General features: G+C 35.1%; 1 protein-coding gene across 1 annotated transcript; it reads right to left on the bottom strand.

Annotated features, from left to right (window-relative positions):
• Window positions 1–1,320: 1,320 nt before the first annotated feature.
• LOC145194768 (uncharacterized) lies at window positions 1,321–2,655 on the bottom strand. Its single transcript, XM_090081981.1, has 2 exons — window positions 2,646–2,655; window positions 1,321–2,573 (listed from the first exon to the last, which is right to left on the bottom strand). Exons 1-2 carry the CDS (start codon window positions 2,653–2,655, stop codon window positions 1,321–1,323), a joined length of 1,263 nt encoding a protein of 420 aa, XP_089938107.1.
• Window positions 2,656–15,243: the final 12,588 nt, after the last annotated feature.

Raw genomic sequence — 15,243 nt, 5'->3', positions numbered from 1 at the left:
TATAAGTTCTCCTTTTCTCATTTTAGAGTATCCTCTTATTTTTTGCTCTTTAGCAATTTCTTTTAATTCTTTCACCGTTTTGTTTTCCATTTTATTAACACAAGATTTTTTATTTATATCATTTTCAATTTTTTTTAAATTCAATATAAGAATTTAAAAAGTTCTTACTCCAGAAATCTCATACTTGTATCCATCTACTACTTTTCCATTTCTACATTCAAAGTAATTCCATCCATGACCAGTCTTTTTCTATGATTCGTAAGCAGACTTGTATTCCACCACCTCGCCTGTATCAACATGAGTTATTCTCAAACTTAAAGGATTATTTCTAATTAAACCAAGTCTCGCATATTTAGGATCAATAGGCTTCTTTTCTTTTTTCTCATTTTTTCTCGGTCTCCCCACTGGTCTCACCTCTTTTGAGTTTTCCAAAATGGCATCTTTATCAATCAAGTTGTTCTCAACAGCAATCATCATGAGCGACATTTTATTGTTTGACGTTTTGGAAACATTATTTTCTTTTAACAAATTTTTCAAAAACTTTCTTGTGTATGGCATTTTTTTATTATATCAAGATTTTTTTTATTTAAATCAATTTTAATTTTTCATTTCTAGCATCTGAAGAATTTATATGGATTTGAAGGATTCTAAAGTTTTCATACACAATGTCATTGGAACCAAGCGAATGATTTAAAATTGCGCTTTTTAGATTTCCAGAAATCTTTTTCTTCTCCTCGAAATCACAATCCAAACCAAGCACATAATTGTCAATCATTCTTAGCTTTTCTTTTTTAGGCAAGACTTTCCAAGTACTGAGATGCTCTTTGATTTTCTTTTTCATTCGTGAATATTCTGTCTCACCACTCCATACAAGTAGGTAAAGCTTGTCTCTCTCTTCATCACTGTACTCTTTTGGAATATTAAAATTTCCGTTTTCAGTGGCGTAAACAGATTCACAAAACACACCTATTTTTCCAAATGCAAGAAGCTCAAGATGTCTTTTTTTATTTATGTCAGTCTCTTTGATACTACATTCTAGAAAAAATGGAAAAAACTGTATCATTTTATTCTTCTTTTAACAGATTTAAATACTTTTTCGGTCTACCCACAGGTCGATCTTCCTTCACGTCTTTAATCAATATGTTTTTATCTATCAAGTTGTTTTCAATCGCAATCATCATGAGCGACATTTTATTGTTTGACGTTTTGGAAATTCCGTTTTCTTTCAGTAATTTTTTCAAATCCTTTTTCGTATATCTCATTTTTTATTTAAAAAAATATTATTTTGAAAAACATTTCAATGAATTGGATGCTCTGCATCTAATAAACAAACTCCATTCTGCTTCCATTTGATTTAGTCATAATCAATCTATCAGAAATGATGACAGCAAAGGCCTGAGTGTTTGCAGGAACGTTTGCATTGAATGTCGCTTTTATTTTAAAATCTATCACTCCTGATTTTAACCTCTCAGACTGCTTGCTTACATCAAAAACAAAAAGAGGACAAATGTACCTATAATTTAAGGCGGTCAAATTAGGCTGAGATATAATTTCGTTTATCCCATAAAGTCTATTGTCAAACTTGCATGCGTCTCTATATACTCTTGAGTATTTGTTGTTATTAAAGTCTAAATCGTAATCCACAGCAGGATATCTTTCACTGTTTAAAGTGACATATATGTTTTTCAAGTCACAGTGATTAAAGACTGAAGGATTCTCTGTTTGACTTCCAGATTTATTGGTTTGAAATCCAACAATGACATATCTCGGTCTTTCACTACCAGATTTTTGGCTTAGCGTCCAACTAAAGTTGTTGGCTACAGGAACGGCAATGGTATCGCATTGTCTAGTTCTGAACGCGATGGGAGCATTTACTTTTGCTTCAATGAGTTTGTAAAGATTGTTGCTAGCTGCTACAGAGGGTGTGACATGAGGCATAAACAAGGATAATTTGCTAAGATCTATTTTTCCTGCAGCTGTTGCTTCTGTTCTAAAAATAGCATCACTATCGCTTTTTCTCACAAGAGTAAGTGTATGCTTATATCCATATAGCACTTTATCGTAATCATCGCAAAATCCAAAAATGTGTTTTAAAGGGATGCAAAACGAAAACGATCCTTTTTCTTCACCTTGCTTGATGATGTAATCATGTCTTTGCTTAAATCCAGTGTTGTTGACAAGATCTGCTAAAGCTGTTGTGTCTCTATTCCACAGCTGATTCATTCCTTCAGAAAATTGGAACTCTATTGGATATTTGAGGTATCCAATCATGGTGGTAGCTTGTCCAGGATCGTAAACAGTCTCCACCTCTAAATTCAACAAATGATAAGAAATCTGACTGAACAAATACATGATACCGTTATTTACAAGAGTAACAACGTCTGCATCAGCGTAGGAAGTTCCATCCGCTTTTAAAAGTCTTCCTTCAACCAAAAGGTAAGCCTCAGATGGAAGCGTGAACAAATCTTGCTGTTCAATATTGATTCTTATTTCTCCATCGTTTAGATTCTTATTCACAGACTCGTATTCATGAAACTCGAATCTCTCAATTTCTTCATCCACAGTAATCTCTTCTGTAAAATTTAAAACATCGGAATTTGCCATTTTTATACATCAAAGAAAAAAATTTTATTAGATTCGCTTGCGAATCCTCATGCCATCAAAAGTTCATTTCCTCTTTTTACCAAGTCTTGTATTCTAATCGCGTTGTTCTTTGACAATCCTGATCCAAACATAGAATATTCATCTATAACTGGTGGTGCTGCTGCTTTGTTAACAATGCTTGAAATAATTTCCTTGCTTTTAAGACTGAGATCATTCTTTGCAGCTTCACGCGGTTTTGGAGTTCCAGTCTTGGCATACAATTTCTCAATGGTCTTTTTACCTTTATCAATAGCCACATCTTTAGCAGTGGAAATGGCTGTTGAAGCAAGCTCTTTTCCTGCAGATTTAGTAGCCATGATGGCTTCTCTTCCCAATTCAGTTTTTGCAATTTTATTAGCCAAAGTAGATGCTGCTCTTGAAGCGCTTGAAGCTGCTGCTCTTCTCAAAAAATTCTTAAACGTTTCCATGATTCCACTTCCACCTACAATATGTCTCTTAACATATCTATTTCTATAAACGATCATTTTTTTATTTACAAAGATTTTTTTATTTCATATCGATATACGCTATCATGGCCTTGTACTCGTCTTTATTAATCCTATTCTGTCTCAACAGCTCGTCGCAAATGGAAACAGCTACATTTCTCGACTCTTTATTTCCAGCATGTCCTGCAGCGATGCTCAAGTTGAGATTTTCCACAAGAGCGTTTGGATCGCTCGGAAGAATAATCACGCCATGACCTTTTTTGACTTTAGTTTTACTTTTATATTTATCCCAAAAAGGTGATATAATCTTAACGTATTTTTTGTTTCCGGAGGCTTTTGGCTTGTTTGGATTTGATTCCGTGAAAATAGCACCAGAGTCGAAAATAATTTTTTCATAATTTTCCAAATCTTCGGGGTTAACATCGATCCATTCGTTTAAGGATTCAGGTTCTGTCATAAGCTCCCAAAGGCCTTTTGTTCCTTTATACCTTTCTCCTCCGACAACGATATCATCTCCATCCACCTTCACCTCCATTTTTCCAAAGTGTAATTTATCACCAATTTTACTAATTTCGAAATTTCTTTCAACATTGTTTACGAATCGATTATTATACCTATTTAAATAGAAGGATGAAATGTCTCCTAAATGATTTGTCCCATCAAAACTGGGAGGTACTTGTTTATCGCGTCTTTCTTCGATGCTTTTGATCATCTTTTCATTGCTTTCAATCAGAGGCTTGTAAAGTTTGCTCAAATCAGTCTAAAGATTAGTATCATAAATATTCTCATTCAAACTATCTTGATAGATTCTTTTTCTTCTTTCAACAAATTCTTTCACCAGTTCATCCCTCTTGTTAGGGTCTAGTATTTTAAAAAAGGACATTTTTTAAAACGCAAGAAAAAAACTTAAACGCAGACTTAATTATGTTTTTAAATGTGTTTTTCTTAGATTCTTTGGATCCGTTAAAAAATATTAATTTTTCTTAAACATGTTGTTGAACGCTTTTATTGCATCTTCTCTTCCTTTTTGGATCAACGACTCTTTAGTTATTTCGTCAATGTTGATTTTTGTTTTAGTTCTTATTTCTTTCATCAGACTCTTAAACTTTTGAAGCTCGTCTAAAATCAATTCATACTCTGAATCGCTCACAATGTTGTCTACTAAAGCCTTTGAAATGTGACTGTTGATGGTGTTCAATTTCGACTCTGCCAACACTTTAATCTTTTCATGCTTCTCCGCTTTTAATGCTAGTTTTTTGTTGACTTGTCCTCCTACAATGGATAAAAACCCCATTCCAATAGCCGCACCTTCACACGCAATCGCAATAGGAGCAGCAGCGATGGTGCTCAAAGTTCCAATTCCAACAACTCCAAGTGCAAGACCACCTGCTTGCAACGTAGAGTCTACAAAAGAAATGATTCTGAAAGCGCGATGATACTTTTTGCTGAGATGCACTCTCTTTTTCCTCTCGTTGTCCATTTCTTTTTGGACTTCGCTTATTTTCTGAAGCCTATAAACATGTCCTCCATCATCTGCAGGAGCTGTTGGAAGAACTGGATAAAGTTTAGATTTAGCATCGTGATTGTATTCCATTTTATATTAAACGAAAAAATTATTTTTTTTCACTCATTTATGAAAATGACAAAGCCTAAACTTTCCCCTTTTTTAATAATAACATCTGACTTGCTGTTACTATGAATTTCCATGATCACATTATCCACCGACTCTGATAGTATGATGCTTTGATTGAAATAATCCAATTTAGATTTTATGCTTTCTCTCAAATTCACTAAAGCTAATCCGCTTTTAAGTTTTATTCCAAACATAAAAGTTAATTTCTGATGACTCAGACGAAGTAGTGTGATGTCTTTTTGAGCAAATATTTCATACTTACTTCCCACTTTTACAGGAGGATGCTTCAAATACTTATCGAAAAAAAGATATGATTTATGACGAGCCTTTCGATCGTTATTAAAAAAATTTTTTTTATGCACATGATTCTCCATTTTATTATCACAAAAAAATTATTTTTTATACATCATTTTATTCCTCACATGTAAAGAATAAAATGATTATTGTTTTTAAGCAGCAGAAGCACACGTTCTATATTCATCTTTTTTAAAACCTTCAATCAACGCCTCAATCTTTAATCTATTTCTTTTCTCCTCCTCATTAATGTATTCTACGCTTACATTACGCATATCTTGTAAAAATTCATTATATATATAATCATCATATTCATTTTGTTCTTCAACACTCATCGAATTGTAATCTAAAACTATAGTATCATTGTAAGGTCCATTGTAAGGCAAATCTTCAGGATCATCATCATCTTCAGCGTCAACAAATATAAGTCTATTGCGAGGACGTATTCTGTTTGCACTCGCTTCAATATTATTGTTAGGTATATCCTCTGGATCATCATCTTCAGGGTTAACCAACATACGCCAATTGTAAGACCTATCCTCAGCAACAGAACTATCATCGTCTTCGCTTTCATAGAGTTCATCGCACTGATCTTCTAAAAATTCATTATCTGACATACTCATTGTTATTTTTTATATGAAAAGAAATTTATTTAACTCAAAATTCAAATTTTTTTATCTGTACATTAGATCCATGTAAATTCTTCGAATTTTTAAATCCGTTTGCGGATTCATGGGATTTCACAAGTGAAATTTTTAAGCGTAATAATAGGCTTGTCCTAGAAGAAGGTAAAAGCTTCCGGATTGGCCGACTTGAGCATCACCAGAGTTGAGCGTGACAACGAGTCTTCTTCCAGCTGCAACAGTAGGCATAGAATCTGCTTCTCCGAAATTTCTGTAAAAAGAGATGGTGGTGGCGGAACCGATGGATGAAGTGGATTGATACAAAAGTCCAGTCGATTTGTTGTTGAAGGAAGTCACATTTGATCCGTTCCACGACGACAAGTAAAAATCTTCTAATCCAGAAGAGGAAAAGAAGCATGTGCTGTCACCGTCATATCCTTGAAAATATGTGTAATTGTTGGTGTTGTACGGTGTCCAAGGAGTGAGAACGGTTCCGTTACCTGGAGGTACATTTCCATCGTACATTCTAACTCTTGATTCCCACCAGTTTCCAGAAGAGCCAATGACGTGCATCCTGATGTATTTCAACGAGACACCATTTCCTTTCCCGCTGGTGTTCAGCAAAACGTATTCGCTGCCGTAAGTGGTATTCAAATATCGAAACGTTCTGCAGTACAGCTTGTAAAGAGGGATGGTCGCAGGAATGGAAGCAAGTGTGGAAATGAACGGTTGAATCCAGTACGTGATAGCAGTAGCATTTCTGTTGACGAGTTGAATGGAGACGTCGTTTCTGAAAGGCATGTCCAACGTGAAATATCCTCCCAAGGAAGTGGTGTTATACATGTTACATCCCTGCAAAGAATTGGCGTAAAAAGCTCCTCCCAATGGTGAAAAAAGCAAATCAGTGGCAAGTCCTGTTTGATCCACTCCAATTCCTTCCGTTGTTTCTGCATAATTCCCTACATTGATTTCTCCGTCAGTAAAGATTCTAATAAAAACTTGACCTGGAATATTCGTACCAGAGGAGCTGTATAAAGCCAACCACAATCTTCTAAGCACACCAGATTTTCCAGAAAACGCAAACACAGGAGAAGTGGTTAATGCTGCCACTGTCTGAGACTTGAACCCTAAACTGGTAAAACTGGATCCTGGAACGACACTTGTCAGACTTGATTTTTGCAACAACAAGTCCACGTAATTTTTTGTCGATCCATCTTGCGCGTCGGTTGGATCAGTCACATTAATTAATTTATGCGAATTCAAATCCAAGTCTGCTGTACCTATGACTGATCCACCTGAAGCATGCGTGTCCACGTAATTTTTTGTAGCTGAATAAGAAGCTGATGTTGGTTCAGCCAAATTAGTTAGTTTATGAGCTGTCATGTTGATGTCGGTGTATGAAATAGCGTTGTAAGCGACTTTGGTGTCTACATATCCTTTTGTTGCAGCGTCTTTTAAATTGGTTGGATCGCTCACATTGATCAACTTGTGAGAGTTCATGTCGATGATTCCAGTGATGGTGCTGGATCCGTCTGTTTTAACACACTGACTTGAGCTGACGTCAACGTAGTTTTTGGTGGCAGCGTCATGCAAATTGGCCGGTTCGTTCAAATTGATCGCCTTGTGAAAGTTCAAATCCAAATCTGCAGTTCCAATCACCGTTCCTCCTCCTGACGAATGCGTATCTACATAATTCTTCGTAGCTGCATCGTGTGCGTTGGTGGGTTCACCCAAATTGATGATTTTATGAGAGTTGTAATCTAAATCTGCAGTGATGGTGCTGTTTCCATCTGTTCTGACATAGAGATCACCTGTTATAGCTGTTGCTGAATAAGGATCATAAAAATACCTCCCTAATTCAGTTCTTCCAAATTTGTCAATCATTTTTTTAATGAGGGAAAAAATTTTTCACCAAAGTGTGTTAACAACGCTTTGAAAGTTCACCCCTTCCTGTAATTTTTTCAAGACGTAGAGACACAAGTGACCACAATAAGACGTATCACCAAATTGAACTCTCTCGCTGTTATAATAAACAGGGCTTTTCAAATAATGAACTAGCTCGACAAGAGGAGGCTGGGCATAAGAGTCAAAACTGTATTTCTTATCACCGTCTTTATACCAACACACCCAATGAAATCCATCTGTGCTTGAATCTCCTGTGTTGACAATTCCACATTCTTTTTTCATTGTCTTTTCTGGCAATTCATCCCTCACAAAAACACCTCTAAAGTTTTTAATTTTAAGCTTTTTTGCAGCCTCTATTAATTGAAAGTTGGTAAGAGGTTTGTTCGGTAGTACAATCCCTTCAACGTTGATCATTTTTTAAAATTCAGAAAAATTTTAAAAATTTCACATGTGAAATTCTATGTATTCAAAGAATCTAAAAAAATTTTTTAATCCTGCTCTATTTCATCTGATTCTTTCACCTCTAAATCAAAGTCTTCACACAGCATCATGCTATGAGGCAAAGACGCATTTTTTATGATGACAGCCTCCACCAGTTTAACTTGAATAGACACAATCGAAGGACCAATATACACCCCCTCAATTCTAAGTCCTCCAATAGCATAACATCTTTGGTTGATAAAATCATGTCCAGAGCATTTGACCAAATTTCTATTACTGCGTTCTCCTTTAACTCCATTTTGTATATCAAGATTTGTTTTCTTTCTATGGAATAAAGAAGTAATGAGTATTTCATCTTGCACATTTTTAGTAAACGTCTTTGCATAAAAGACTGGTGCAGATTCAGCATTATCAGCTTTATATTTTAAAATACTCAATTCTTCTGAATTAATTTGCTTTTTTCTTCCTCCTTTTTTAAGTTTGGTTGACAATTTATCTACTTCACCTCTAATGAACAAAGTAATCATTTCCATCATGCTAATAAACTTTGCTTCTTCTTCTGTCTTTCCCTTTTTAGCATCAAAGCAGACAAAAGACATGGAATAACCAGTCAATTTTTGTGTTGCTGGTTCTTTATTCTCGCATACACCATACGAAAATAAGATGGGAGATCGTAATACAAGAGGAGCGTCGCCATTGGAATAAGAATATTTTAATGGTATTTTTTGATAAGTTACTGGTTTGGTCGCTGAGTAAATTTCTCCGACTGATAATTTACTCTCATCAAAACTTTCAATTGTAATAAAACTCATTTCTTTTATATAGAAAAGAAAATTATTTAACTCGTTTTTCGGAATAATGAAAATCTACGATTTTTTAGATCATTTTTTTCATAGAAATCACTTCTTTATTGTTCACCCAAGAGTTAAAAGAGTCTGGATATCCTAGCCATTTGACTAGTGATCTGTTCTTTTGCTTTCGAATGACTTTTTCAATTCTGAATATGTCTTGTTGCGTCTTTTGCATTTCTTGTTCATAAAATGTACCTTTAATTTCTTCACCGTTAGCATCAGCGATTTTATACGTAGGTGGATTCGTATGCTGAACATTTGTCACGGTAAAAACCTCTTCAGTCCATCTCGGCGTATACCCCTTTTCAAAATGAGACTTCTTTTTTACGATCCTCACTTTGTCACCCATTGAAAATTTTGGTTTTGCTGGTAATGTTTGATCCTTTCCATACAGGTTCCACCATACCCTACCTTTATTCTTTTCATCGCTAGCTTCCACTGGAGTCATTTTGATGGAAGAGTGCTTTGTGTTGTTGTAATTTTTCACCATTTCATCTAATACGTCAATGTATTTATTGGTGTTGTTGGCTGAAAAATATTTAAACATTCTCTCTTTCATCGTTCTATTCCATCGCTCGACAACAGAACTTTTTTCCTCGTTTTCGGTGGAGTATAATTGCACACCTAGAGCTTGTACATGCTTGTTATAAAACTCTTTACCTTTATCCACCCACATCTTTGTACACTTTCTCTCCTCAAATATTTTTCTTAGAGCGTTAGCTACATCAACTCCAGTTTTACTCTTTAACGGAACGATCCATCCATACTTTGAAAACACGTCGATCACCATGAGCAAATATTTTACCCCGTTGTTGAATTTTGAAAACGAATGCATGTCAACCAAATCTGCAGCCCATATTTCGTCGATGTCGTTCACAAACACTTTTCTTCTTTTAAAATGATGTATTACTGGTTTATGAAGCTCCTCTGCAAGCTGATCCGTCCATTTCAGGTTCTCCGGTGCTTTTTTATTAGACCTAATCCGAATTTAGCTTTGGCTTTGATGATGGGAGTGATCAGTTTTCTTTCGTTAATCTCTTTTTGAGTGGGGTTTGGAATGGAGTTCATTTCTTCAAGCATCATTTGATCTGCTACATTTCTGCTTTTAACATCGTTTAAATATTTGTAAGCTAAATCGTGGTGGTATGCTGCATTGTCCACTCGATCTACTGGTTTGCTCCAATCTTGATACATATCGGTGGATGTGAGTCTTTTGTCTAAATTGGTTCCTGGTCCTGCAAAATTCATCCCTGGAATGTGCATTTCTCCTGGAAACTTTGCCCATGGAAGCTTTATTTTTTTTGAAAAATTGTTGATCGATTCCACCAAGTCTCCTCCATTGACTTCATTCGCAGAAACAAACTTGCATTTGCCTCTTCCGCAGACGGCACAAGTTCCTTTAAGCATATTTCTATTGCTCTTGCTTATAGAATGGTACAAGTTGTTCGTTTCTGTTATTCTTTTGCATTTGACACAATACATTTTTTATATTCAACATAATAAAAAATGGAAGTGATTGATTTGTCATGGAATGTAAATAAAAACAAAAGGAAAAATAACAAGCTTTTGCCTAGAAGTATACGTGGAATCATTATTGGGAAATCAGGATGTGGAAAAACGACGTTGCTACTCAATTTACTTTTAAGACCTGGGTGGTTAGACTATAATCATTTGCAAGTGTTTGGAAAATCTCTTTTTCAACCGGAATATAAAATACTCAAAAACTCGTTCGAGAAGAAATTGCCAAAGGAAGTTATTCTTAATTTGTTTAACATTCAAAACAAAATTGAGGAATTAAACGTAAGCCCTGAATGCGTTATTAATGAAATTTCAAAAAAATGGGATAACACAGAAGATATGGAATGCCAATTTTTCGAAACGGCTGACGATGTGCCTAATCCTGAAGATCTTGATTCATCCAAAAACAATTTAATGATCTTTGACGATTTACAACTAACCAAACAAAACAAATGTGAAAAATATTACATCCGAGGAAGACATTCTAACGTTGACTGCTTTTACCTCGCTCAAAACTATTTTATGCTACCTTGACAAACCATCAGAGAAAATGCTAATTTCATTTGCTTGTTTCCTCAAGACTTTAAAAACATAAACCACATTTATCAAGATCACGTTTCAAGCGATATGAAGATAGAAGAGTTTAAAAAGTTTTGTAAATATTGTTGGTCTCAACCTCACGGATTCGCCGTCATTGATTTATCCTCTAAAAAGGATTGTGGAAAATATCGAAGCGGATTTGACAATTTTTATTTTCCCAACTCTATATAAAAAGATGAGCGGATTTTATCTCCTTGCAAAAGCAAAAAAAGAAACTCCAACCATAAGAAACAGCGTCATCCAAACCGAGTTTGACAACCCTATTGAATTTGATCCTAATAAAAAGTATGAAATGGCTCTTGTTGGCTTTGACACTATTCACAGCTACACCAACATCAATTCGACAAATAATGTTTTCAGATACAGCCCCAACGCCGGTTCAAACAGCTACACCATTTACATCGAAGAAGGAGCGTATGAAATTAGCGAGATTAATGATTATCTTCAGAAGGAAATGGAAAAACAAGTTGGAACCTTGTATAGAAAGGATGGTGTTGTTATCGGTGCAAACCTAATGACTTTAAGATCTACTCTGAAATTTGGAAAACCTGGAACTACAACAAAATATTGGGTGGATTTCAACGTGAATAACAGTTTAGCTCCTGTTCTCGGATTTAATAAAGCAGAATATACCTATGTAGAGAAAAAAGAAGATCCAACAGATCCGGATAAAGTCACAAGTTATATTAACTATTACGAGTCTGAAGCAATTTCGAGAATAGACGATGTGACCATCATCAGAATCACAAACGATGTGATTGGATCATCTTATGATAACGGAAAAAGAACATCTGACATTTACTCTTTTCATCCTGACACTCCTCCAGGCTATAAAATTACCGAAAAACCTTTCCACTTGATTTACCTTCCCATAGTAGTAAGCAGAATTTCAAGAATGGAAACAACAATTATAGATCAAAACGGTAACTTGATCGACTTTAGAGGTGAAGACATTATCCTCAGATTTCACGTGAGAGAAAGAATAACCTCTGTGCTTCAAGACCTTTTTACGAGCAGCGCTGTTCAACGATAATTTTTTTCTTTTATTTTAAAAATGAGTTACCAAAAAGTAAAATTAAACATTTCACAAAGTCAATCTGACAAAATAAAAAAAGCGATTCAAGACAAGACTGATGTCAATATAAGACTATCTCATCAAGACTTGAACGGTGAACATATTCTCGCTATCACTCATGCGCAATTGAACAAAATTACAAAAGCGTATGAAGCTGGTAAAGGAGTCACACTCAAACTGAGCAAAAGACAACTTGCACACAACTCAACCATTGAAGGTGGATTCATCGGAGCTCTTCTGCCGTTATTAGGTATGTTAGGTAGCACACTTGCAACAAGAGTAGTTCCAGCTCTCGCTACTGGATTGTTAGCAGGAGTAGGCTCTTCTGCTGGCTCTGCTATGGTTGATAAAATTGCAGGAAGAGGAATCGTTTACTTGAAAAAGAATGGAAGTGGAATGAAAATGACTGCTGCAGGATCAGGAGTCTTTTTAAGACCTTGGGTGAAACCTACTATTGGTGAAGGACTCTTTGTTAAAAATGGAAAAGACTATCAATCTATTGGATCTGGATTATTGCTAGGACCAAACTCACCCTTTAATAGCATTCCCTTTTTAGGTGCTATTCTATGAAAAGCTATTGTAAATTTTATATATAAAGATATATAAAATTATTCTTTAATTTTACTCATATTGAAATTTGCTTTCGTATTCTTAATAATATCTTCACTATAATCACGATAAATTCTTTTGTCATCGTTAGCATGCACTAAACTTCTATTCACTGTTTTTCTCATTTCAATATGATTATATGTATCAATAGCAGATTTTAATCTTATTAAAACTTCTTCGAATGATAGCATTTGAATCATTTGTATAAACGATTTTTTAACACACTTTGGAAGCTTTCGAACGTTTCTTTCTAATTTAAGAAATTTTCTAGATTTCTCATCACGATATTTCACTTCTTCACCTTCAAGAATATAAAGAAGATCGAATTCATCTATTTCATCCATTTTTATTACATAAGAAATTTATTTAAGTCATTTTCAATTTTTTTTATTTTCACTATCGTCAACAGTAATAGAACAAATACGATGACGAATTAAAAGAATGAACTCGCTCTCATTTAAAAAATGAGCATTGTCTTATTAAACACGAAAATCATGGAAAAGTTTGACAAGGATAATCTTGATGATATCGAGCACTTAAAATCCATATTTCTTCTTTTGGAAAACAAACACGACCTGTCGGAGGAAGCTCTGAAGCATCTGATGGAGATCAAGGAAGAATTGGATAAACGCAAGACTGAAAAAATAACGTTCATCGCCAAGACAAACCACCTTATCCAGCGATATCAAGACATCCTGCAGACGCAGCTTTCGTTTGAAGACCGTGCTAAATTTGACGAAGAAAAAAACCAGCTTCAACGTCAATATTTTACCATTGCAGAAGAAACGCTTTCTCAACGACAGTGGACTGATATTAAAATTGCTCAAAAAATTGTCTTGCATACCAAATGCAAGTTTTGCATCAACGACGATCCCAGCCAGTTTGAAATGGACGACAGCAATAAAAAATACTGCCTCTTGTGTTCAGGGCAACAAGAAATGTTAGAAACGACTGTTCCGTATAAAGACTACGACCGATCCAATTCAGTGAACAAGTACACTTACTCGCGCATCATTCATTTTTAAGAATGCATCAAACAGTATCAGGGCAAACAAAATTGCAAGATTCCTGAAGAAGTCTTTGAAAAATTGGAGAAAAAATTCAAGGCGCTCAACTTGCTGATCGATTCTGAAAACACCAATGTGAAATACTCCCGCATCACCAAAGAACACATTTTGATCTTTTTAAAACAACTCAACTACACGAACCAGTATGAAAATGCCAACTATATCTATTACGTGCTCGTCGGTAAACGAGACGATATAGAATATCTGGAAGAGCAGTTGATTAAAGATTTTAAGGATCTGTCTTTCTTATACGATCTGGTGTACGGAAAAGACAAGCCAAAAGAATTAAAAAGAAAGAGTTTCATGAACGCGCAGTACATTTTGTTTCAGCTGCTCCAAAATAGAAGTCATCCATGTCGCTTGGAAGATTTTTCGGTTTTAAAGACCATCGACAAGAAAAGATTTTACGACGACATTTGCTCCCATCTGTTTGCAAAACTCGGATGGAAATTCACACCCACCTTTTAATTATAAACCGTGCTTTACATTTATGGATTATGATCAACTCTTCAGTCCAGAACACGAGGCAGAGACACAAAAAGGTAAGTCAACAAAAATAATTGCAGAAAATTAAAAACACGACGCCATCTTGAATTCATTAAGTATTAAAAAAATGTCAATGCGCCAGAATTCACAATTCATGATTGCAGAAAATCAGGATGCAGAATTATAAAAATGTCAATGCGCCAGAATTCACAAGTCATGATTGCAGAAAATCAGGATGCAGAATTATAAAAATGTCAATGCGCCAGAATCGGCAAGTCATAGTAGTAGTATGAAAACGTCAACTACATCTATTACGTGCTCGTCGGTAAGCGAGACGATATAGAATATCTGGAAGAACAGTTGATTAAAGATTTTAAGGATCTGTCTTTCTTATACGATTTAGTGTACGGAAAAGACAAGCCGAAAGAATTAAAAAGAAAAAGTTTCATGAACGCTCAATACATTTTGTTTCAGCTGCTTCAAAATAGAAGTCATCCCTGTCGTCTGGAAGATTTTTCAGTTTTAAAGACTATCGACAAGAAAAGATTTTACGACGACATTTGCTCTCATCTGTTTGCGAAACTCGGATGGAATTTTACCCCGACCTTTTAATTATAAAACCATGCTTTACATTTATGGACTATGATCAACTCTTTGGCTCAGAACACGAGGCAGAGGCAGATGCAAAAAGCTTGATCGCAGAGTGCAGAAAGATTATCGAGGAAAACAAAGAAATTTCAGGTAAGTCAAAAAGCTTGATCGCAGAGTGCAGAAAGATTATCAACGAGACAAAAAAAAGGTAAGTCAACAAAACAAATAGCAATGCGACAGAATTCATGATGACAGAAAATTAAAAACACGACGCCATCTTGAATTTTCTTAAGTATAGAAAAGTATCAATGTAGTATTAAGAAATGTCAATGCGCCAGAATCGGCAAGTCATAGTAGTGATACCATCAAACGATGGAAAGAAACAGGCATTTTTGAAGACAAAAAAAGATCTAGTAGACCACGGAAGACAAAAAAAGCAGAAGATAATAGTATAATATTGA

This window comes from Hydra viridissima, unplaced genomic scaffold (genome assembly GCF_058129835.1).
Source record: "Hydra viridissima isolate aposymbiotic clone 2 unplaced genomic scaffold, HvirCarnegie_v1 scaffold_3, whole genome shotgun sequence".
In the NCBI taxonomy this organism is placed as follows: domain Eukaryota; kingdom Metazoa; phylum Cnidaria; class Hydrozoa; order Anthoathecata; family Hydridae; genus Hydra; species Hydra viridissima.
Note: the sequence above shows the minus strand (reverse complement) of the source record. Positions and strands in the feature narration are given on the sequence as shown.